General features: G+C 48.5%; 2 protein-coding genes across 2 annotated transcripts; one reads left to right on the forward strand and one right to left on the reverse strand.

The window, feature by feature from the left end:
- The first annotated feature begins 1,454 nt into the window (after positions 1 to 1,454).
- On the forward strand, positions 1,455 to 6,688 carry MYL11 (myosin light chain 11). The gene is given in 8 exon segments (XM_066577216.1): positions 1,455 to 1,562; positions 1,564 to 1,593; positions 3,599 to 3,694; positions 5,148 to 5,223; positions 5,431 to 5,535; positions 6,010 to 6,088; positions 6,220 to 6,268; positions 6,354 to 6,688. Coding segments are annotated over 8 exon segments (633 nt in total). The 5' UTR covers positions 1,455 to 1,469; the 3' UTR covers positions 6,459 to 6,688.
- Positions 6,689 to 10,003: 3,315 nt separating this feature from the next.
- Positions 10,004 to 22,567, reverse strand: LOC136578076 (nicotinate-nucleotide pyrophosphorylase [carboxylating]-like). The gene is made up of 5 exons (XM_066577985.1): positions 22,544 to 22,567; positions 19,679 to 19,964; positions 19,062 to 19,336; positions 10,842 to 10,973; positions 10,004 to 10,491 (listed from the first exon to the last, which is right to left on the reverse strand). The coding sequence occupies exons 1-5, from the start codon at positions 22,565 to 22,567 to the stop codon at positions 10,249 to 10,251; spliced, it is 960 nt and encodes a 319-aa protein (XP_066434082.1). The 3' UTR covers positions 10,004 to 10,248.
- Between the last annotated feature and the right edge of the window lie 721 nt (positions 22,568 to 23,288).

The raw sequence follows: 23,288 nt of genomic DNA on the forward strand, positions 1-23,288 counted from the left end.
CGGAAGGGGGTTCAGGCGTCTGCACACCTGTGGGCGGAAGGGGGTTCAGGCGTCCGCACACCTGTGGGCGAAAGGGGATTCAAACTTCCACACACCTGTGGGCGGAAGGGGATGCAAGCGTCCACACACCTGTGGATGGAAGGGGATTCAGGCATCCACAACACCAAATATGAATACTAATCTGGATCCAGGCAAGCACCAACAGACTTCACCCATCTGACACAACATAGAGCTACACTGACACTCCAAGCTGGATCCAGACAGAGAGCTGCACAGCACCCATCCTCACACAAACAGCCAGACTACAGAATGACCCACAGCCAGGAATGGGTGAGAACGGGTTTAATATACTCACACCAGGGCTGGTTGGCCAGAGGACACACACCATGAAAGATGTTACAGCAGACTGGAGAGGGAGACCCCAGTGAGGTACTTCCAACAAACAGGACCTTTTTACAGTGACAGGTAACAGGCAAACAGAGCTGAAGTCATAGCCACGTGGACCCAGGCTGACCAAATAACGCCCCCCTGGTTCCACTACCTGTTACGGATGACACACTGTAACAGAAACAATCTGTCGTCTGCCTCTATTCACTCAGCGATGATCTTTCCTGTGTAAAAGCACAAAAACAATTATTACTGGGATAGGTCACACTTCTGCGCCCGAAAGCTCGTCCCGTTCCCGTGTTAAAGGGCCCTGAGTGTATAGAAACTTATAAGGGCACTTTTACATGACAGATGAGAGTCAGGAAGAATTTTTCCCCCTGAAATAAAGAAAATCGTTTTTTTTTTTGCGTTCCTCTGGATCAACATTTGGGAGGTAATAGGCTTAATTAGATGGACACGGGGCTTTTATGTTACCTTCTATGTTACACAGAACATTATCGTTCAGCTAATCTTTGGATCGTGCAAAACTGGACAATAATCGTTCTGTGCAAACACGACTAATGACCGAACAACAAATGATATTTCGTTCACTTGATTCATCGTTTGTTTTATGCATGCATACAAAAGGAACGATAATCGCCCATGTGAACAGCTGGCTGTTTACTCTGAAGGGGGCAGACGGCCGGAAGACATCTCCATCGCGCTCCACCTCCACTCAGTGAACGATTATCTTGTCTGTGTGAAAGTGGAGATGCAATGATCGTTGGGACAACTGTCCATAATCTCCCTGTGTAAAAGGACTCTTAGATTAGATTAGACAGAACATCTTGGTCAGTGTTAATGTACGGCATGGCACGTTGTGAGCAGTGGTCATTATTCCGGGGCCCCCTCCCCCATTCTTGATTTCTTTCTTTCTCCTCAGCCCCGCTTGTTCCCCGACCCCCTTGCAGCTGTCCTTTTTCTCTTCATGTGTCCAAGAAAGGAGCAGAAGGCGCCTTGAGAGTCCACGGCTATTTTGGTCAGGACAATTTTGTCCTCAGGTCCTCCCACCTCCTCCCTTCTCCTTGCAGCCAAAGTTGAGGATGAGGCTAAAGTTAGAAGCAGCGTCTTGGAGGAGCGGGGTATATAATACCTCCTGGGGGTCTCTTCTTCCATGTCACTCACTCCTTCTCACCAGGACAAGCACCCAGCTCAACTGAGGACATGGTAAGTAGATTAGAGTGGAGCTAGCCCAGCATGTGTGGCCTGGAGACCCCTGGATTATGTGCTGGACAAGGCAGAGGGAAGGGATAAAAGAGGACCCTCAGCAGGGGCTACACTTGGGGATCCAGACAATGATTCAATTTGGGGTTCAGTTTGTGACTCTCTTGGATGTGGCAGACCCCAGATGGTCAATATGGAGCTCTCAGTCAAACCCTCAGCCATTCTCTTCTCTTCAGAGCATGTGCCCCATTATTACTCCTCTGACACCCTAAAAATCCCAATTATGTTACCACTATTGCAGCTGCTGACTCCCAAATCTCTGCAAATAGTTTAACTTTCCTCTAAAATCCTATAGGTACTGCACTACTGGGGTTACTTACCTCTAAACCCAAAAAAACACCTGTAGAGACCTATCTCTGATTCCAGAGAAAACACCAATATATCTAAAACAGGGGAACTGCGCCCTGGGTACTAGACTTAAATTTACTTATAAAGTAAATTTCACTTTCCAGATGTGGGGGAGAGACCCTACAGACTCAACCCTATACCACAAGCCAGGAAGCTATTTCTGAATTTTGTATATCGCATTCCACGAGAATCCCCCGTCCACAGCCAGACACCCATACAAGGAGCGCACTCCTCACCCATATGGCAATAAGTCTCGATTTTGCAAATGAATAGAAGGAAGGAAACAAAAGAGAAAACGCAATAATAAATATATGATAAATGGTACAATGGTAAGAAATGCAATAAATGTTCTCTCGGGGGGACGTTTGTTGAACCCCCTCGATTGCAGAAACCGCAGTCACTTCCCCGAAGGGACTCAATAGTTCCAAGTGAGTAGCCAGAAGAAGAAATCCACCATCGGTTTATTAGCAACCTGAATACAGACAAAGCTCCACAATCTAAATGCAATGTGGTTCGGGGTGAACTCAGTCTCTTTTTTTCAAGCTTGAGATGCTTGAGAAGGGGATTGAGTTCACCCCGAAACACATTGCATTTAGATTGTGGAGCTTTGTCTGTATTCAGGTTGCTAATAACCCGATGGTGGATTTCTTCTTCTGGCTACTCACTTGGAACTATTGAGTCCCTTTGGGGAAGTGACTGCGGTTTCTGCAATCGAGGGGGTTCGACAAACTTCCCCCAGAGAGAGCATTTATTGCATCTCTTAGCATTCTGCCATTTATCATCTATTTATTATTGCCTTTTCTCCATGAGTGCGGGGCTTTCAGTTTTTTTCCTTTTGTTAATTTGCTGAACCAAGAAAAGTTGTGTACATTCTTAGGAACCTACCTCTGCACCCCCTGTACATCTGTATATTCTTGCCTTTGCACCCATAGAACACCTATAAGGACTTACCTCTGCACTCCCTGTACATCTGTATATTCTTGCCTTTGCACCCATAGAACGTCTATAGGGACTTACCTCTGCACCCCCTATACATCTTTAATTTATTACCTTTGCATCCATAGAACACCTATAGGGACTTACCTCTGCACCCTCTGTACATCTGTATATTCTTACCTTTGCACCCATAGAACACCTATAGGGACGTACCTCTGCACCCTCTGTACATCTGTATATTCTTACCTTTGCACCCATAGAACTCCTGTAGGGATTTACTTTTGAACAACCTGAAATATCTGCATGTGCTAACCCCCTATAAAGATTGCACAGATGTATCTCCAAACCTCTGGAACATCTATAGATTCTTACCTCTATATCCCTTGAAGCATCTGTATATTCTTACCTTTGCACCTTTATTACGCCTATATAATCTTACCTCTGCCACCCTATTACACATGTAGAGACTTACCTCTAAAGCCCTATTTTCTTACCTCAGCACCCTTACTGCACCTGTATATTCTTACCTCTGGACCACCAGGAATATCTGCATATATTAAACCCCTGTAACATGGACTTATCTGTGAACCCCGAGAATGTGTGGAGGTTCCGGGTGTTCTCAGTGCTGCTCTTCTGCACCGCATGACTTTTCCTCCTCCCACAGGCACCAGCAAAGAAAGCCAAGAGAAAGACAGCAGAAGGAGGATCCTCCAATGTCTTGTCCATGTTTGACCAAACTCAGATCCAGGAGTTTAAGGAGGTGAGTGTCCTGTGAGGCACGGAGGCAGTGTGGTGCCTTGGGGAGTCGTTCATTACAGTTACTGGACATGTGTTTCCATTTTTAATGCAAGTTTGAGTCATAATGTCAGAGAAGAATTATAGATGTAATTTTCACGTTTCATTTCAATAGCAGTGAAAAATGTTTTTCTGCATTTACATTGTGTAATAATTGTTAAAAACATTCTATAAAGTCTCCCATACACATTAAATGAATGTTGGCTGAACCCACCAATTTCTGCAGGATTGGCTGACCATCTAATTTGTATGGCGGTTTCCCAGCTCTCTCCCAATAACAGATATCGAGGGAGATAAGGATCAGGCATTTGGATTGTAATTTCCACAAAAGTGGGCCTGGAGGTGGAGGGAACAGAGAGGGGCCTGGAGGTGGAGAGGACGGAGAGGGGCCTGGAGGTGGAGGGGATGGAGAGGGGCCTGGAGGTGGAGGGGGACCGAGAGGGGCCTGGAGGTGGAGGGGGACCGAGAGGGGCCTGGAGGTGGAGGGGACCGAGAGGTGTCTGGAGGTGGAGGGGACAGAGAGGTGTCTAGAGGTGGAGAGGACCAAGAGGAACCTGGAGGTGGAGGGGACCGAGAGGGGCCTGGTGGGGAGAGAATTGAAAGGGGCCTGGAAGTGGAGAGGACAGACAGTGGCCTGGACTAGAAGGACAGAAGAGTCTGGAGGAGAGGGACAGAGGAATCTAGCAGAGCCTTATTCTTCTCTCTCTATTGAGAACACATACATGTTCAGCGGAGCCTAGAGTACAAGTGTATGGGGGGGGGGGGGGGGGTGAGTGATAGCTGTCTGAAATGCATGGCCAGCTTAACAGTCCCTGCTGCATGTAAAGGAGGCACCACAGGAGGCAGGAGACGTTCTGACACGTGTCACAGGAACATGAGAGCGGGAGACAGGTGTGCGGCTGGGACAGGGCTAGACGGGAAGCCAAATATAGAGTCAGCTGCAGCCTTCCATAAGAGCAGATACCAAGTGCTGAGATGTGACATCTGCGGCCGCTAGTGTTCCCTGCTGTCAGTCTTTTCATTTTGTGGACAAGCTTCCTGTAGGATAAGGGAATATCATCTACTGCTCCATTATCAGTCATTCCAGGCTGAGGAGAGACTGACTGTAGTCTTCATCAATGGGACGAGTGTCAGGAAGTGTAGAAACCTCCCGCTTCTATGACAACTATTTTATGCCACATATTTCCAGTGCTGAGAACCTTTGATATGTGATCGATGTCAGCTGCTACTCTTATAACGCTCCAGCACTGATATAATCCCTGGGCTACAGGGTTCGGAGCTCTTGTATGTAACTGATATCAGCCCTCATCTTATTACACTCCAGCATTGACATAAGCTCTGAATACTGGGGGTTCCTGGCCCTTCAGTCCCCCAAGCCTCTTGGTGCAGCTTTGGGTAACCCTCTCCTTCGTCCTCAGGCTTTCACAGTGATTGATCAGAACAGAGATGGGATCATTGACAAGGAAGATCTGAGAGACACTTTTGCAGCTATGGGTGAGTGCTGCGCCTTGGTGACCCCATAACGCCCCACAGTCTCCCTGCACAGTTCCCCACTAAATGTGATTAGTATTATCCTCCCACTGGTGACAACCAGTCACATATGCCCTGGCTCCACATACAATGACCCCATTCTATGGCAGATACATATTTGAGGGGCGCTCTTATCCCTTGCTCTTTAACCCCTGTCACTGTTCCCCACAGGCCGTCTGAATGTGAAGAATGAGGAACTTGATGAAATGATCAAGGAGGCTTCAGGACCCATCAACTTCACCGTCTTCCTAACCATGTTCGGAGAGAAGCTCAAGGGTGAGAAGATTCTTCTATAGAGCAGTAGACGGTCATTGTACATACGGGGTCAGGGGCCTCAGACATAGTGCCTACAGAGCCTGGGATCTTAGATATGATACTTACAGGGCAAGGGAGCTCAGGCATGATGCATAGGAGGCAAGGTACCTTAGACACAGTACGTATGGGGCAGAGGACCTTAGACATAGTACATACGGGGTCAGGGACCTCAGACATGGTGCCTATAGGGCCCGGGATCTTAGTTATGATACGTAGGCATGATGCATGAGGGGCCCGGGAACTTAGACACTGTACATATAGGGCAGGGGACCTTAGACATAGTACATATGGGGTTGAGGATCTTAGATATAGTATATATGGCGTGGTATATACGTGGCAGGGGACCTCAGACATGGTGCATACAACCATGGTGATTGGATAATATGATCGGCTCTCGGCTGTTGGTACCTTTCCTGACTGAATGCCTCCCTCCAGGTGCTGATCCAGAGGACGTCATCACTGGGGCATTTAAGGTGCTTGATCCTGAGGCCAAAGGGTCCATCAAGAAGCAGTTGTAAGTAACCCATAACCTGTGGCTCCTCAGCTTCTGTTACTCCTCAGCCCTCTTCCCTGGCATTGCTTATCATATACCCATGAAATAAGGAGTCACTCCTCTGTACTTATACGTTCTCTGTTTTCTTCCAGTCTCGAGGAACTCCTGATCTCACAGTGTGACAGATTCAGTCCAGAAGAGGTGAGCCCCCCCTGCTGCCAGTGACATATAATGGCGTCTCTAAGGCCGAGCTCCTCTCATCCTTTCTTCTTTTCCTCTCCCTTAGATCAAGAACATGTGGACAGCGTTTCCTCCAGATGTAGGTGGCAACGTCGACTATAAGAACATCTGCTACGTCATCACTCACGGCGAGGACAAAGACCAGGAGTAATGGCGCCCACACACCCGGCGCTGAACCCCAACTTGCTGTATATTGCGTCTTATTTTGTAAACCCAACCCATCAAAGACACAACTGTAATTTATTACAGGGGCCCTAAGCTGTGGCCCTATTCTCTCTCTGATCCCCAATCCTTGTCCCCTACAATTTTCAATGTCTTAAAGTTGGAACAAAGAAAGATCCTCAGGGGAAGAAAAATCAATAAAATCTCATTTTTATTCAATTTCAGTCCAGTGACTCATCTATTATTGAACTGATCAAACTGGTGACACCACTACATGTCTTAGTTCACCCCATATATCCCGATCCCCATAACGACTGCATCCCACGACCTGATCGTCACTGTAACTACTGCATCCCCTAGCCTGATCCTCAATACTACTGAACCCTATAACGTCATTCCCCTTATAACTACAGCACCTTATAATCTACTCCACATTCTAACTCCTGTACCTCACGACTTGACATCCATTATATCTCCTGTATCCCACAACCTGACATGCATTATAACTACTGCACCGCATAACCAGGTTCCTATTATAACTCCTGCATCCCATAATCAGATCCCTATGACCTGATCCCCATTATAACTACTACACCCCATAACCTGATCCCTATTGTAACACTTGCATCCCTTGGACTGATCCTCATTACAACTATTGCACTCCTAACCTGATCACCATGATAACTACTCCACCCCATAACCGGACCTCTATTATTACTGTACTCCATAACCTGATCTCAGATCTACGGCACCCTATAAACTGATCCCAATTATAACTACTGCACCCATAACCTGATCCCCATTATAACTACTGCACCATATAACCTGACCTCATAATTACTGCACTCTATAACCAGACACTTGTTGTAATACCTGGCCCCCATAACCTGATCCCCATTATAATGACAGTACACCATAACCTGATAATCCTCATTATTACAAATCCTGCACCCCATAAGCTTAAACCCATTATAACTACAGCACCCCATAACCCGATCCTCATTACTCCTGTCTGCCATAATCTCACCCGTATAACCTAATCCTCACTATAGCTATTGCACCTCGTAGCCTGATCCTTATTACAATTATTGCTCCCCTTAACCTGGCCCCCATTATAACTATAGGTCCCCTTAACCTGCCCCCAATATGTTGCACCCCATAACCTGATCTCATAACTACTGCCACAATTACCTGACATGCGTTATAACTCCTGGACCACATAACCTGATCCCCATTATAGCTCCTGCACCTCATAACCTGATCTCCATTACAATTATTGCTCCCCTTAACCTGATCCCTATTATAAATACTGCACCCATGACCTGATTCCTATTATAACTACTGTACCCATAACCTGCTCCCCATTCTAACTACTGTACCCCATAACCTGCTCCCCATTATAACTACTGCACCCCATAACCTGACCCCCATTCTAACTACTGCACCCATAACCTGATCCCCATTGTAACTACTGCACCCATAACCTGAACTCCATTATAGCTCCTGCACTCTTTAACATCATCCCCATTATAGTTATTGCTCCTCTTAACCTGGTCTTCATAACTCCTGCACCTCATAGTCCCTATAAGTTGATCCCCATTATACCCCCTGCACTCCATTACTGGAACCTTACTACATATAGCACTACAGCTTCACATAACCCCATGATCCGAACCTCACTATTAGTCGCTCCATGTTGCATCTTCAGAGTAAGTCCATAAACTCCAATTACCTCAACTACATGAACCTCCTTATTACAAAGCAACAGCCGATCATCGAATCCCCATAACCCTCCTTTGGGTGTGTTCACACGTTGCTGATTTGCGGCAGATTTTGTTGAGGATCTGCAACCAATTTCATAATTTCAACTGAATTTAATATGAATGGGTGAAATCTGCTGCAGATCTGCACCAAAGCTGCAACAAAATCCGCAGCTAACCAGCAACATGTGAGCACAGTACTGTTACATGGGCGATTATCGACAAAGTATATAATTGCTGGAAACAGCTAATAGTGAGTTTGCCCGTATGCATGTGGCCGCTGACAGGGCACTGAGTAAAGAGTTGCTCACTTAGAGATGATCGCTTTTGAACAGAATTAAAAACCAAGTGACTATCGGCCCGTGTAATCAGGAAGTCATTCGACTATGAACGACTGATGGCCTGTTTGCTGTGAATGGAGGCGGGTGGCCTGCAGAGGTCTTCATCTCACGTCACCTCGATTCACAAAATGACTATCACTATCACAGCAAAAGTCAGTGGGAGAGCAGCAGGATGCTTGTGCATCCAACATTCGTCCTGTGTAAAGGTTCCTTTATATTTCTAACAGTTCCTAACCTCTTCTCCAACCTAAAAGGTTTCCATGTACTATTGTTCTATAGCTCCCCAAAAGCCTAAACAACCTGAGGCCTCCCAGCTTTATATGTCTACTCAGACCTGAATATCATCAGGAAGTAGAAATGTATCCTAACCACAGTCCTGACTACTCTGAGATGTACAGCAGATCCTGGGTCCTTCCCGTGTATGAGCAGAAAGCAGGTAGGATGAGAGGTATAACCAGTAGAAAGAGAGAGATTGTGATCCTGCTATATTGTGATCATGATGGAAACCTTTATATATGTTATAGGAGGAGAGAAGGGAGAGGAGGGGCATTATGGAAACCTTTATATATGTTACAGGAGGAGAGAAAAGAGAAAAGGTCATGATGAAAACCTTTATATATGTTATAGGAGGAGAGAAAAAAAGAGGGGGGATGAGTTAGACCTTTATATTACTGAAAGAGCAGTAGATGCTTGGAATAAACTTCCATCAGACATTTTTAGAAAATCCACGATAAATGATTTAATAGAGAAATAATATAGGGGCAAACTAGATGACCATAAGGGTGTTTTCTGCCACCAGTTTTCTTTGTTTCTAGATCCTAGGGCCTTTCTTTCTGTGAGCAGATCCAAATATGACATGAAGCGTTCTTATAGTTTATTATTCCAGAGAATAGGCTGAAGAGTAACATGTACAAGATATCCACAGTATCCTGAATGGTAGTCATGGTCATGTCTTGGCATGTTGTGGTAGTGTATTTGGATGTCCTCATATTTCATGGCATCTCAGGTCTGCTTTTGTCATCTCCTGGCATTTCTTTGGCATCTTGTAGTGTTGTATTGGATTCCTGTGGTTTTGCTTGTCATCTAGTAGTGTTGCACTGGCATTTCTTGCAATTACCATAGTGTTTCATGGTGCATTGGTATCTGCTGATGTTGCCTTCTCTTGACATCTTCTGGTGTTGTATTGACTAGTATATTGTGATGTTGTGTTGGCATCTCACAGGCATTTTCTGATGTTGGATTGGTTTTCCTGTGGTTTTGCCTGCCATTTTGTAGTGTGGTATTGGCATCTCATGACATTGTATCAGCATCGTCTGATGTTGGATTGATTTCTTGTGGTTTTGTCTTGCATCTTGTATTGTATCAGCATCTCCTGATATTGCCCTGCCATGTTCTTGTATTGGTATCTCCTGTGGATGCCATGACATCTCGTGGTGTATTGGCATCTCCTGCTGTTGCCTTGGAATCATGTAATTTTTATTGGTTTCCTGTAGTTTTTTCAGGGATCATGTGGTGTTGTATGAGCATATCCTGGTGTTGCCGTGCCATCTCATGGATTAGTTTAGGGGGCCCTAAAGGGGTCATGACTTGATGACCATATGGTAATGTCTTCTCTCTGATGACTTTTGGAGTAGACTATAAGCAGTGATTTGTAGTGTCACAAGATTCTAGAGTATCTTCACTGGAGATCTGTAGACGTTGTAGGGCTGGGATGTGAGGTGCAACTAGTCTTCTTCAAGCCTTTGGCTAATTTCAGAGAAAAGTCTATACTTGGAGGTCCCTGTGTGAGGCAACCCATTGATACCATGTCCACATGAGGGCCCAAATACTGGAGAACATTCTGTGGAGTGATACCTCCCGAAGCTTCTACTATAATTCCCGGAAAAGCAGCCTTCACAGAGACAGCAGATTGGTGCAGTAACTATGGAGGACAGATAGAGGAGGGGATATAGTCAACACAAATGTGGGAGGATCACACAACCCCTTAATACCAACCTCAAAGAGAGCTTTCACTGTATGAAGAGTACCTACCCCACACAGAGCCACCCGCAGTGGAGTACCTACCCCACACAGAGCCACCCGCAGTGGAATATTTATGAAGATGTACAGTACTTCGACACTACTGAAAGCTCCGCACAAAACATGTAGAATATGTAGATAAAGGATTACGACTTGTATAGTGAGCTCTCTCAGTTATGGATCATGTGTGTTCCCTATGGTGGCCACGGTGCGCTCATGGTGAATGTAGTAAAACATTTCATAGTCTTGTACCTCAGTAGTGAAATTATCCAGCATGATGATATCTGCTCCACCTTCTGCGGCCTCTAAGGCTTCCTCCAGCGACCTGCACTCCACCTCCACCTTTAGAGTGCGCCCAAGTAGAGTGTGCACCGTATGTAGAGCCTGGCATGGTACCACTGCGCTGAGCTATAAAGGCACCTGAGCGACTGCGCCTAAGATTTAATTTTTATGCCACAATTGCCAAAAGTAAAAAAAAAAAAAGAAGAAGCGGGCACCATCACTATACCGGCAGATACATCATTGGCTCATTCAAATGAGAAAACATTCAGTATAAGTGACAGTGACTGAATGATCCGTATGTAAACCGAACAAGCCAACGATGATTTTTATGCCTGCATAAAATGAACTTAAAGTGAACGATTTATCATTCATTGAACAATTTTTTGAATAATAATCATTCTATGTAAAAGGACCTTTAGGGTTTGTAGTGGCCCAGAGTTAATGGGGTCCCCTCCAGAATGATCCATGTTTGTCTCATATCACGGTTTTGTCAGTTTGTTGTTTATGGAATGCATCAGGTATATGTATATTGGATGGTTGCAGGACTGAAAGGGTTAATGTCTTTGTTATGTCTGGGAAATGTATCGTTTTGTCTGGTGTGGTATAAAAGAGTGGTCATGTGATGATGCTGGGGGAAAGATGTGCGTTTACAAGAAGGCAATGCAGGTCAGTCAGCTGTCTGTCAGTTTTAGGACTAGAGAGTTACAGACACTACAGAGAGGCTGTCAGATTGGTCTTTACATAAGGAGCATGGAAGTGTCAGAGAGGTGGTCTGTTGTTCCCGCTTGGGCCTAGCCTTAACCTCCATCTCTAAAGAAAGTGAGTGCACCCGGACTATGAGAAATAAGTGGTAACCGCATGTGTCCAGAGAGGGAGAAAGGAACCGCTAGTAAGCGAGAGACGTGTGAGTGACTGGCAGGAGAGAGAGGGTTACCAGGAGAGTTAATGCCTACAGATAACTGAGACTGTAGAGATACAAATACCCCGTGAATCCCTGCATCACCATTGTAAGAACTGTTGTTGTTGCTACTTAGAGATGAGCGAGCACCAAAATGCTCAGGTGCTCGTTACTCGGGAAGAAATTATCGCGATGCTCGAGGGTTCTTTTCGAGTAACGAACCCCATTGAAGTCAATGGGCGACCCGAGCATTTTTGTATATCGCCGATGCTCGCTAAGGTTTCCATTTGTGAAAATCGGGGCAATTCAAGAAAGTGATGGGAACGACACAGCAACGGATAGGGCAGGCGAGGGGCTACATGTTGGGCTGCATCTCAAGTTCCCAGGTCCCACTATTAAGCCACAATAGCGGCAAGAGTGGGCCCCCCCCCTCCCAACAACTTTTACTTCTGAAAAGCCCTCATTAGCAATGCATACCTTAGCTAAGCACCACACTACCTCCAACAAAGCACAATCACTGCCTGCCTGTCAGACCGCAGTTTTTTATAAATAGTCACAGGCAGGTACAACTCCGCAATGGGAATTCTGTGTGCACCCACAGCATGGGTGGCTCCCTGGAACCCACCGGCTGTACATAAATGTATCCCATTGCAGTGCCCATCAAAGCTGAGGTAACGTCCGATTAAATGCAGGTGGGCTTCGGCCCACACTGCATGCCCCAGTCAGACTGGGGTTCTTTAGAAGTGTACACATGGAGTTACAACTCCGTGTGGACCGACAGCATGGGTGGGTCCCAGGAAGCCACCGGCGGTACATAAATATATCCCATTGCATTGCCCATCACAGCTGATGTAATGTCAGCTTTAATGCAGGTGGGCAAAAAATTAATTGGATTACACTGTAGGCGAGGGCCCCAAAAAATTGGTGTACCAACAGTACTAATGTACCTCAGAAAAATTGCCCATGCCCAACCAAGAGGGCAGGTGAAACCCATTAATCGCTTTGGTTAATGTGGCTTAATTTGTAACTAGGCCTGGAGGCAGCCCAGTTAAAATAAAAATTGGTTCAGGTGAAAGTTTCAACGCTTTAATGAGCCTTGAAACGTATAAAAATTGTTTACAAAAATTATATGACTGAGCCTTGTGGGCCTAAGAAAAATTGCCCGTTCGGCGTGATTACGTCAGGTTTCAGGAGGAGGAGCAGGAGGAGGAGGATGAATATTATACACAGATTGATGAAGCTAAAAGGTCCCCGTTTTTGATGGTGATAGAGAACAATGCTTCCATCCGCGGGTGCAGCCTACGTATTGTTTAGGTATCGCTGCTGTCCGCTGGTGGAGAAGAGAAGTCTAGGGAAATCCAGGCTTTGTTCATCTTGATGAGTGTAAGCCTGTCGGCACTGTCGGTTGACAGGCGGGTACGCTTATCTGTGATGATTCCCCCAGCCGCACTAAACACCCTCTCTGACAAGACGCTAGCCGCAGGACAAGCAAGCACCTCCAGGGCATACAGCGCGAGTTCAGGCCACGTGTCCAGCTTCGACACCCAGTAGTTGTAGGGGGCAGAGGCGTCACGGAGGACAGTCGTGCGATCGGCTACGTACTCCCTCACCATCCTTTGACAGTGTTCCCGCCGACTCAGCCTTGACTGGGGAGCGGTGACACAGTCTTGCTGGGGAGCCATAAAGCTGTCAAGGGCCTTAGAGAGTGTTCCCCTGCCTGTGCTGTACATGCTGCCTGATCTCTGCGCCTCCCCTGCTACCTGGCCCTTGGAACTGCGCCTTCAGCTACTAGCGCTGTCGGATGGGAATTTTACCATCAGTTTGTCCGCCAGGGTCCTGTGGTATAGCATCACTCTCGAACCCCTTTCCTCTTCGGGTATGAGAGTGGAAAGGTTCTCCTTATACCGTGGGTCGAGCAGTGTGTACACCCAGTAATCCGTAGTGGCCAGAATGCGTGTAACGCGAGGGTCACGAGAAAGGCATCCTAACATGAAGTCAGCCATGTGTGCCAGGGTACCTGTACGCAACACATGGCTGTCCTCACTAGGAAGATCACTTTCAGGATCCTCCTCCTCCTCCTCCTCAGGCCATACACACTGAAAGGATGACAGGCAAGCAGCATGGGTACCCTCAGCAGTGGGCCAAGCTGTCTCTTCCCCCTCCTCCTCATCCTCCTCATGCTCCTCCTCCTCCTCCTCAACGCGCTGAGATATAGACAGGAGGGTGCTCTGACTATCCAGCGACATACTGTCTTCCCCCGCCTCTGTTTCCGAGCGCAAAGCGTCTGCTTTTATGCTTTGCAGGGAACTTCTCAAGAGGCATAGCAGAGGAATGGTGACGCTAATGATTGCAGCATCGCCGCTCACCATCTGGGTAGACTCCTCAAAGTTTCCAAGGATCTGGCAGATGTCTGCCAACCAGGCCCACTCTTCTGTAAAGAATTGAGGAGGCTGACTCCCACTGCGCCGCCCATGTTGGAGTTGGTATTCCACTATAGCTCTACGCTGCTCATAGAGCCTGGCCAACATGTGGAGCGTAGAGTTCCACCGTGTGGGCACGTCGCACAGCAGTCGGTGCACTGGCAGATGAAACCGATGTTGCAGGGTGCGCAGGGTGGCAGCGTCCGTGTGGGACTTGCGGACATGTGCGCAGAGCCGGCGCACCTTTCCGAGCAGGTCTGACAAGCGTGGGTAGCTTTTCAGAAAGAGCTGAACCACCAAATTAAAGACATGGGCCAGGCATGGCACGTGCGTGAGGCTGCTGAGCTGCAGAGCCACCACCAGGTTACGGCCGTTGTCACACACGACCATGCCCGGTTGGAGGCTCAGCGGCGCAAGCCAGCGGTCGGTCTGCTCTGTCAGACCCTGCAGCAGTTCGTGGGCCGTGTGCCTCTTATCTCCTAAGCTGAGTAGTTTCAGCACGGCCTGCTGACGCTTGCCAACCGCTGTGCTGCCGTGCCGCGCGACACCGAGTGCTGGCGACGTGCTGCTGCTGACACATCTTGATTGCGAGACAGAGGTTGCATAGGAGGAGGAGGGTGGTTTAGTGGAGGAAGCATACACCGCCGCAGATACCACCACCGAGCTGGGGCCCGCAATTCTGGGGGTGGGTAGGACGTGAGCGGTCCCAGGCTCTGACTCTGTCCCAGCCTCCACTAAATTCAGCCAATGTGCCGTCAGGGAGATATAGTGGCCCTGCCCGCCTGTGCTTGTCCACGTGTCCGTTGTTAAGTGGACCTTGGCAGTAACCGCGTTGGTGAGGGCGCGTACAATGTTGCGGGAGACGTGGTCGTGCAGGGCTGGGACGGCACATTGGGAAAAGTAGTGGCGACTGGGAACTGAGTAGCGCGGGGCCACCGCCGCCATCATACTTTTGAAAGCCTCCATTTCCACAACCCTATACGGCAGCATCTCCAGGCTGATAAATTTGGCTATGTGCACGTTTAACGCTTGAGCGTGCGGGTGCGTGGCGGCGTACTTGCGCTTGCGCTCCAACATTTGCGCTAGCGAAGGCTGGACGGTGCGCTGACAGACATTGGTGGATGGGGCCGAGGACAGCGGAGGTGAGGGTGTGGGTGCAGGCCAGGAGACGGTAGTGCCTGTGCCCTGAGAGGGGGGTTGGATCTTAGTGGCAGGTTGGGGCACAGGGGGAGAGGCAGCGGTGCAAACCGGAGGCGGTGAACGGCCTTCGTCCCACCTTGTGGGGTGCTTGGCCATCTATGTCTGCGCATGCTGGTGGTGGTGAGGCTGGTGGTGGTGGCTCCCCGGCTGATCTTGGCGCGACAAAGGTTGCACACCACTGTTCGTCGGTCGTCTGCACTCTCAGTGAAAAACTGCCAGACCTTTGAGCACCTCGGCCTCTGCAGGGTGGCATGGCGCGAGGGGGCGCTTTGGGAAACAGTTGGTGGATTATTCGGTCTGGCCCTGCCTCTACCCCTGGACACCGCACTGCCTCTTGCAACCTGCCCTGCTGCTGCCCTTGCCTTCCCCTCTGAAGACCTGTCCTCAGTAGGCGTAGCAAACCAGGTGGGGTCAGTCACCTCATCGTCCTGCTGCTCTTCCTCTGAATCCTCTGTGCGCTCCTCCCTCGGACTTACTCCAATTACTACTACCTGAGTGATAGACAACTGTATCTCATCGTCATCGTCCTCCTCACCCACTGAAAGGTCTTGAGACAGTTGCCGTAAGTCCCCAGCCTCATCCCCCGGACCCCGGGAACTTTCCAAAGGTTGGGCATCGGTCACGACAAACTCCTCCAATGGGAGAGGATTCAGAACCCTTGCTGCCCTTGCAGGGGCCTGGGAACAGTTCCTGGGAGTCTGCCTGCTCCTCAGAATGTGTCATTGTAATGGAGTGAGGAGGCTGGGAGGAAGAAGGAGCAGCAGCCAGAGGATTCTGAGTTGCAGCAGTGGACGGCGCAGAACTCTGGGTGTTCGATAGATTGCTGGATGCACTTTCTGCCATCCACGACAGGACCTGCTCACACTGCTCATTTTCTAATAAAGGTCTACCGCGTGGACCCATTAATTGTGAGATGAATGTGGGGACGCCAGAAACGTGCCTCTCTCCTAATCCCGCAACAGTCGGCTGCGATACACCTGGATCAGGAGCTCGGCCTGTGCCCACACCCTGACTTGGGCCTCCGCGTCCTCGCCCGCGTCCGCATCCTCTAGGCCTACCCCTACCCCTCAGCATGGTGTATTACCAGTAGTGCAGAAACAGAATGCTGTAATTAAATGTGCCGCTTATTGGCCTGTGGTTGGAGGCTGACTTCGCTTACGGAACGCCAGGAAATAATTTTGCGCAAGCCTGCTGTAACACTTAGCTGGCTGCGTATGAATTAGGAGGACAACTACACCCAGCACAGACCCAGTACACTGAGGACAGTCACAGGCAGCCCAAATAGATTTTATTCCCCAAATGTTTTTGGAAAGGCCCACTGCCTATATTCAATAAATATATGTCTTCTGTCCCTGCCTCACCACCACTACTGGCCCTGGAGTATGTATAATTACTGCAGGGCGCAATGCTCTGCACGGCCGATATACAAAAAAAAAAAAAAAAAAGTGCAACACTGCAAAAAGCAGCCTCCACACTACTGCACACGGTTAGATGTGGCCCTAAAAAGGACCGTTGGGGTTCTTGAAGCCTAAAATACTCCTAACACTCTCCATATAGCAGCTCCGGCACCAACAGCATTTTCCCTCCTCTATGGCCGCCTGCACACGGGCGGAAATCCCGTGGGATTTCCGCCACTGAAAGTTTGCATAGGAGTGCATTACAATACGCACTTCTATGCAGACGGCCGCGCGAAATCTCGCGTGGCAAACAAACCGCGACGTGTCCTATTTTTGTGCGGGGCACGCACTCACCCGGCCGCCGGCTCCGGTCTGTGCATGCGCCGGCTGTGGGCAGCCGGCACATGAAAGAGCCGGGGCCGCCAGGCGCGGGAGAGTACGCGCTCGTCCCTGCAGGCGCTCGGGTCGGGTCACGCGGCGAGAATTCTCGCTGCCGGATCCGACCCGCTCGTGTGCAGGCGGCCTATGTCAGAATGCATCTGAGGCGAGCCGCGGGAGGGGCCGATTTATATACTCGGGTGACACCTGATCTCGCCAGCCACTCACTGCAGGGGGGTGGTATAGGGCTTGAACGTCGCAGGGGGAAGTTGTAATGCCTTCCCTGTCTTTCTATTGGCCAGAAAAGCGCGCTAACGTTTCAGAGATGAAAGTGAAAGTAACTCGAACATCGCGTGGTACTCGTTACGAGTAACGAGCATCTCGAACACGCTAATACTCGAACGAGTATCAAGCTCGGACGAGTACGTTCGCTCATCTCTATTGCTACTTGTTAAAAAAATGAGCACAACCGAACGTTCCCGTTTCCTTTATTTCCCTGGAATCTACACTGGAGGAGCCCACCGCAGAGGACGGAACACTGGACTAAAGGTAACCATGGTTATTGCCCCTCTGATCTCCCCCAGCAGTAATGAGGTTGGGCCCCGAGCTACCCTTGGGGAGGAGATGGTAGAGCCCCGGGACAGGGTTAACATCTCTAGCCCGCTGTTTCCTTGGCTGAGGGCCTGCTCCTCCGATGCTGTAGGTTCCTGCAGACAAGCGCTATCTTGTGCTTTGGAGCGCGCATCCACGCATTTTACTATACTTTTTTTTACACTGCTGGGCGCATTCACATTGCGCCATTATTAACTCAGCTGAGCACCCTATTTGGTCCTTGGTTTTATCAATTAGCAGTGAAATCATGAAGTCCTGTGTGCGATTTTGTGCAGATGGGCTGTGCATTTGTTCACCCTCATAAACTTCTATGGTGCCTTGGTTGTGAAAATGCACACAAAAATGGAGCACGTTGTGTATATTTTCATGTGCGCTAAAATATAGCACAAAAACGCTGAATGTGAGGAAACCCATTGAAATTAAAAACACACACAGAATCGGTCATCTGCAGTAGCCGGAGGATACACCGTGAGAATTGATAGGACACACATTGAGAGGGAAACATTTAGGGTGGCATCATACGAGCGTATGCGCAAATCTGCACGCTTCACGCAAAATATTTGTGATATCAATGAGGTTGATTTGTGCGTGTCTGAGCACTGTATTGTACTTTTTTGCGCACAACACCCCCTGACCACTGTCCCCTGATTAAAAACATTTTTAGGCTAGTTTTTTTAGGGAACTGAGCAGTGTACTCATTTTTGCGTGCATTGAGCGCACATTTGCACACTTCCCATTGAATTCTATGAGGATCTTTGGTGCGCAAATGCACACAAAAATAGAGCTGGTCCAAGAAAAGCAAAAAAGGAAATGAGAAGGAACCCATTGAAAGCATATTTGTGTGCGCAAATATGCCCTCGTGTAGCTACCCTTTAAAGAACACTGTGGGGAGACATTTAGGGTGTGCACATCATGTTTTCACATGTAAATCCACAGAAAAACCCGCAATAAAATCTGCACAACCGTGCTACATATATTAGTGCGTATTGAGCGGTGAATTTCACGCACTGCATTGCAACAAATGAAATCCATTTGAAGATGTGCGCCAGAGCGTGCTGACGATTTGAAAGTGATTACAATGTGCTGTGAATTTTTATCTCTTTGAGTTCGTAATATTGATCTTTCTTTATGTAGCGCCAACATGTTCCACAGCGCCATATGAATCAGAAGGTACAGATGGGGCGCTTATAAGCTCCACCCACCAACGTTGTACTGTACGTTTTTTTTGGTGCTCATTCCACTCCTGAAATTCTGCAATGTGTGAACACAATCCGCCTATACTCACGTTTCTGACTCCTCCCATTGCCCATATATGGTTATCCTTCAACATGACCAGATCACCAGTCCCGTAGCGGTGTGTTCCTGCTCCTCCTACCAGGAGGCCGTACTTCTCTGGCAGGCGGAATCCAGGTGTGGTCTTCCGGGTACCCGTCACCTGGCCTGTCCATCCTGCGGCCCGTGCCTGCTCTGACACTTGTCTTGCCAGTGTGGCCACACCACTGACCCGGGAGAGGGCGTTGAGCGCCGGTCGTTCTGCCAGTAAGAGATCATTGACATGACCTGGAATGTAATATAGTATCATCACCTGATAGCTGACATTATTATCTTGCAATATGGATCCCCAGGAAGGACCCCCCCCCCCCAATGAGCAAGATGCTAATTATCCTCCATGCACTATCCTCCATCTAGTTGGGCCCTGCACAAGTTATTAGGTCTAGTAGCGCCCAGTCCTCCCTGTATAGGGACGTCTGTGGGATTGGCACTACGGCGACTGCCCATGTCTTGAAGGTATAACCAAGATGTAAAAAAACAATTTTATGGTGAGACTTCTGAGGCGCTAAATGTACTCATTGAGGAGAGGGGAATCAAGCGTCCCTATTCAGGACAGTGTAGAGATGTCACCTCGGACTGTGGCCACTCTTGTCACCGGCTCCAGCCATGCGCCTTCATCACGCTCCCACTCCACGCTGCAGTTGGCCTCTTTACAAACGGCATCGAAAAAGGGGCTCCCTGCCAGCACCCCTGCAGACTTGCACAGTAGTACGGCCTCCTGATACCCTTCTCCACCACAGGAAGCAGCCCACCCAGAAAAGTCCAACCATGGGGCATCCTCTGCCAGCCAGTCCCGAGCCAGTTGTTGCAAGCGGCAACGGGGCAGAAGAAACCAGAGGTCTTTGGATGCCATCATCTAGGGGCAAGAAGTTAAAAAGATCATGAAATTATCATGCAGTTCAAGATGGTACTGATCCCCTCCCACCCAACAGCGCTGTCTCACTAAAAACCTGAACCCCGTTGTACCCCACACACTGTCCTCACTTCTACACGACTCTACACCCCAGTATTACACTACACACTATTACATACTGCACCCCACTTATTACACCAGGACCCCACATAATAGTCTGCTCCCCCTTATTACATACAGCAGCTCACATGACTCTCTGCACCGCACTCACTATTGAACTCAGCCAATATAATAGTCTGCACTTCACTCACTATTACATACTGCATCCCCTTACTCTTACCTGCAGCACCTCATATAATGGCACTCTGCCCCCCACTCACTATTACAATCCACACCATATTAGACTGCACCTTTCTGACTATTGCACTCCACGTATTAGTCTGCAGCCAACTGACTCTTACACTCTGCACCCCACTCACAACTACCGTCTGCCTCCCACTCATTATTATACTCTGCACCCCACTCACTATTGCACTCAGCAGCCAATAGAATAGTCTGCACTCCACTCACTATTACATACTGCACTCCACATATTAGTCTGCACTTCTCTCACTATTACTACGGACACCCCACTCACTATCACCCCTGCGCTCCTCACCTCATATTTTGCTCTGCAGATTGTTGAAATGAAGAAATTTCTGTGAAAACTTTTGTCTCTTGCATGAGAATGTAAACATGATGTTACACAATGACACTTCACGGGGTCAAAGTTCAGAGGTGAATAGTGGGGGCTTAATGCTGGGAGGATGGCTCAGTTCTCACTCTACTAGAATAGGAGCAAGGTGCTAATCCAGGGGTAGGAGTCACATCAAGTCAGGAAACCACCAGCAGCGCTCCAAAGATGTTCACATGTGACATCAACAGTCCGTTCTTGAAGCCGATGTGTTCGACGCAGGATAATGCCCCCGGACACAGTACGAAAACTATTCAGGAAGGATGAAAGACAAATGCGGACTCCGCCGAACCTCAAGAGATCATTCAATCGAGAAGAAGTCCAATCCACGGAGGTCTAGAAAGCAACTTCTGCTGCTGATAATTGTGGACACGTCAGAGGTCTCATGGAGTCCAGGCCTCAAGGGCTCAGAGGATTTGGGGCTGAGATAGTATGAGGGTGGGGATCTCATCTGTGGGCACCATCTCCACACCCCCGATCACACAGTGCAGACTGCTCACAATGATGTATTATCTTCACATCGGAGATGTCAGAATGGTGCTGATGGATCGCTACTAGAGATGAGCGAACGTGCTCGTTTAGGGCAATTACTCGAACGAGCATCGCTTTATTCGAGTAACTGCCTACTCGGGCGAAAAGATTTGGGGGTGCCGGGGTGGAGCGAGGGGTAGCAGGGGGGAACAGGGGGGAGCCCTCTCTACCCCCGCTCACCCCGAATCTTTTCGCCCGATTAGGCAGTTACTCGAAAAAAGCGATACTTGCTCGAGTAATTGCTCTAAACGAGCACGTTCACTCATCTCTAATCGCTACGATAGCCGGGGAGCCTACAATGGTCCTAACGTTTGGCATCTTAAGGTGCTTTTAGATGGAAAAATTATCTTTCAGACGAGCAAAAGTGAACACTAATCGTTTTTAAGGACCTTCCATCAACCTCTGACTTTGTCATTAGTACCAATGTGCACCATGTCCGCTGGATCCTCATCAGCACCTCCCAGTAATCGGTCAAACCGAACTCAAGTGCCAGGAAGACAACACACCGTTCGACAATCCTCAGGCTGTGTGGCTGTATAATGGACAGTAGGGACATATTTATATGTACTGTGAGAGATGCCAAAAACTAACTAGCACAGTAAATATATTCTGATAGACTGAAGTAATGACTCTCTACCGAAGCATACGGCTGGAGTTGGGAGGGTGTAGTGCATGGACCTGTCACGATGGCACTTACCAACTGCTGGTCCCTGGGTAAGTTACTGCAGCAAAGAATAGGGCCAGCAGTCCTCAGGATGAGGGGGGAGTAGTTGTCAGGTTTATGAAGCCACCATTCCCATACCGTTATTATATATGGCGGAATAATAAACACAGAGACTTGTGTATCGTACCACGGGACCTCTGGAACGGTTGAGATCCTGCAAACTTTACTTGTATAAACTTGATATAACAGGCAATCACAGGTATCACTCACTTGGAAAAAGTTACAGGCAGAAGCTCAGAGGTTGGGAGGCAAAAATACACAGGAACAATACAGACCTGTAGTCTACGTTATCTATATGTCACCGGTCCTAGACATTAAATATTCTAAGGAGGAGATAAGAAGGCAGGAACCTCTCCACACACACTCTGGCAAGAAAAACACTTAGAAGGCTTAGCCTAAATGCACCCCGCACATTCTCTGCGTGGGTGTCACAATCACGTACCTCTGTGTGGGGATCCTATTAGCGGACGGCCACGGAGGATAAAGAATGACTGTAGTGTGAACGGGGTACCTGTTTTAATACCTATTTAGGTTTGGTGTGCTCTCTGTCTCTGGAGAGAACTCACTCCTCTACATCCACACCCCATGCGATACCGGAAGTCGTTCCTCCTCTTCCATTTTCGCCAACATTGAAGCTGATGGTGCTCCCATGCGGCTCTGTGTTGGCACTCCAGGTCAAGCTGAACTCCCTTCCCGCTCTCAGACACTCACATTTATAACCTCACTTGTACCACATGACAGAGCAGAAAGATACATTCAGCAGCAGAGCAACATTCAGCAGTTGTGCAACACACATACAGAAAAGTGACATGACAGTCTTGCACAGTGCATCCACATGAGACAATACATATATGACAAATATGGAGGGGACCAGGATGACGTTCTGGGACACAACATTAGATTGCCCTGTCTGTCCCCCTGTATAGTCTGCCCAGTGCTCCTATTCCGCTTCTTACTGGAGCAGTCATCTCCCTGGCGGTCAGAGGGCATGTCGTGGGCAATGCTCGAGGGTTCGTTTCGAGTAACGAACCCCATTGAAGTCAATGGGCGACTCGAGCATTTTTGTATATCACCCATGCTCCGCTAAAGTTTTCATTGGTGAAAATCTGGAAAACCCAAGAAAGTTATGGAAACGACACAGAAACGGATAGGGCAGGCGAGGGGCAACATGCTGGGCTGCATTTCAGGTTCCCAGGTCCCACTATTAAGCCACAATAGCGGCAAGAGTGGGCCCCCCCTAACAATTTTTACTTCGGACAAACCCTCATTAGTAAGGCACACCTTAGCAAAGCACCACACTACCTCCAACTAAGCACGAGCACTGCCTGCGGGACAAACC

Source organism: Eleutherodactylus coqui, chromosome 8 (genome assembly GCF_035609145.1).
Source record: "Eleutherodactylus coqui strain aEleCoq1 chromosome 8, aEleCoq1.hap1, whole genome shotgun sequence".
Taxonomy (NCBI): Eukaryota; Metazoa; Chordata; class Amphibia; order Anura; family Eleutherodactylidae; genus Eleutherodactylus; species Eleutherodactylus coqui.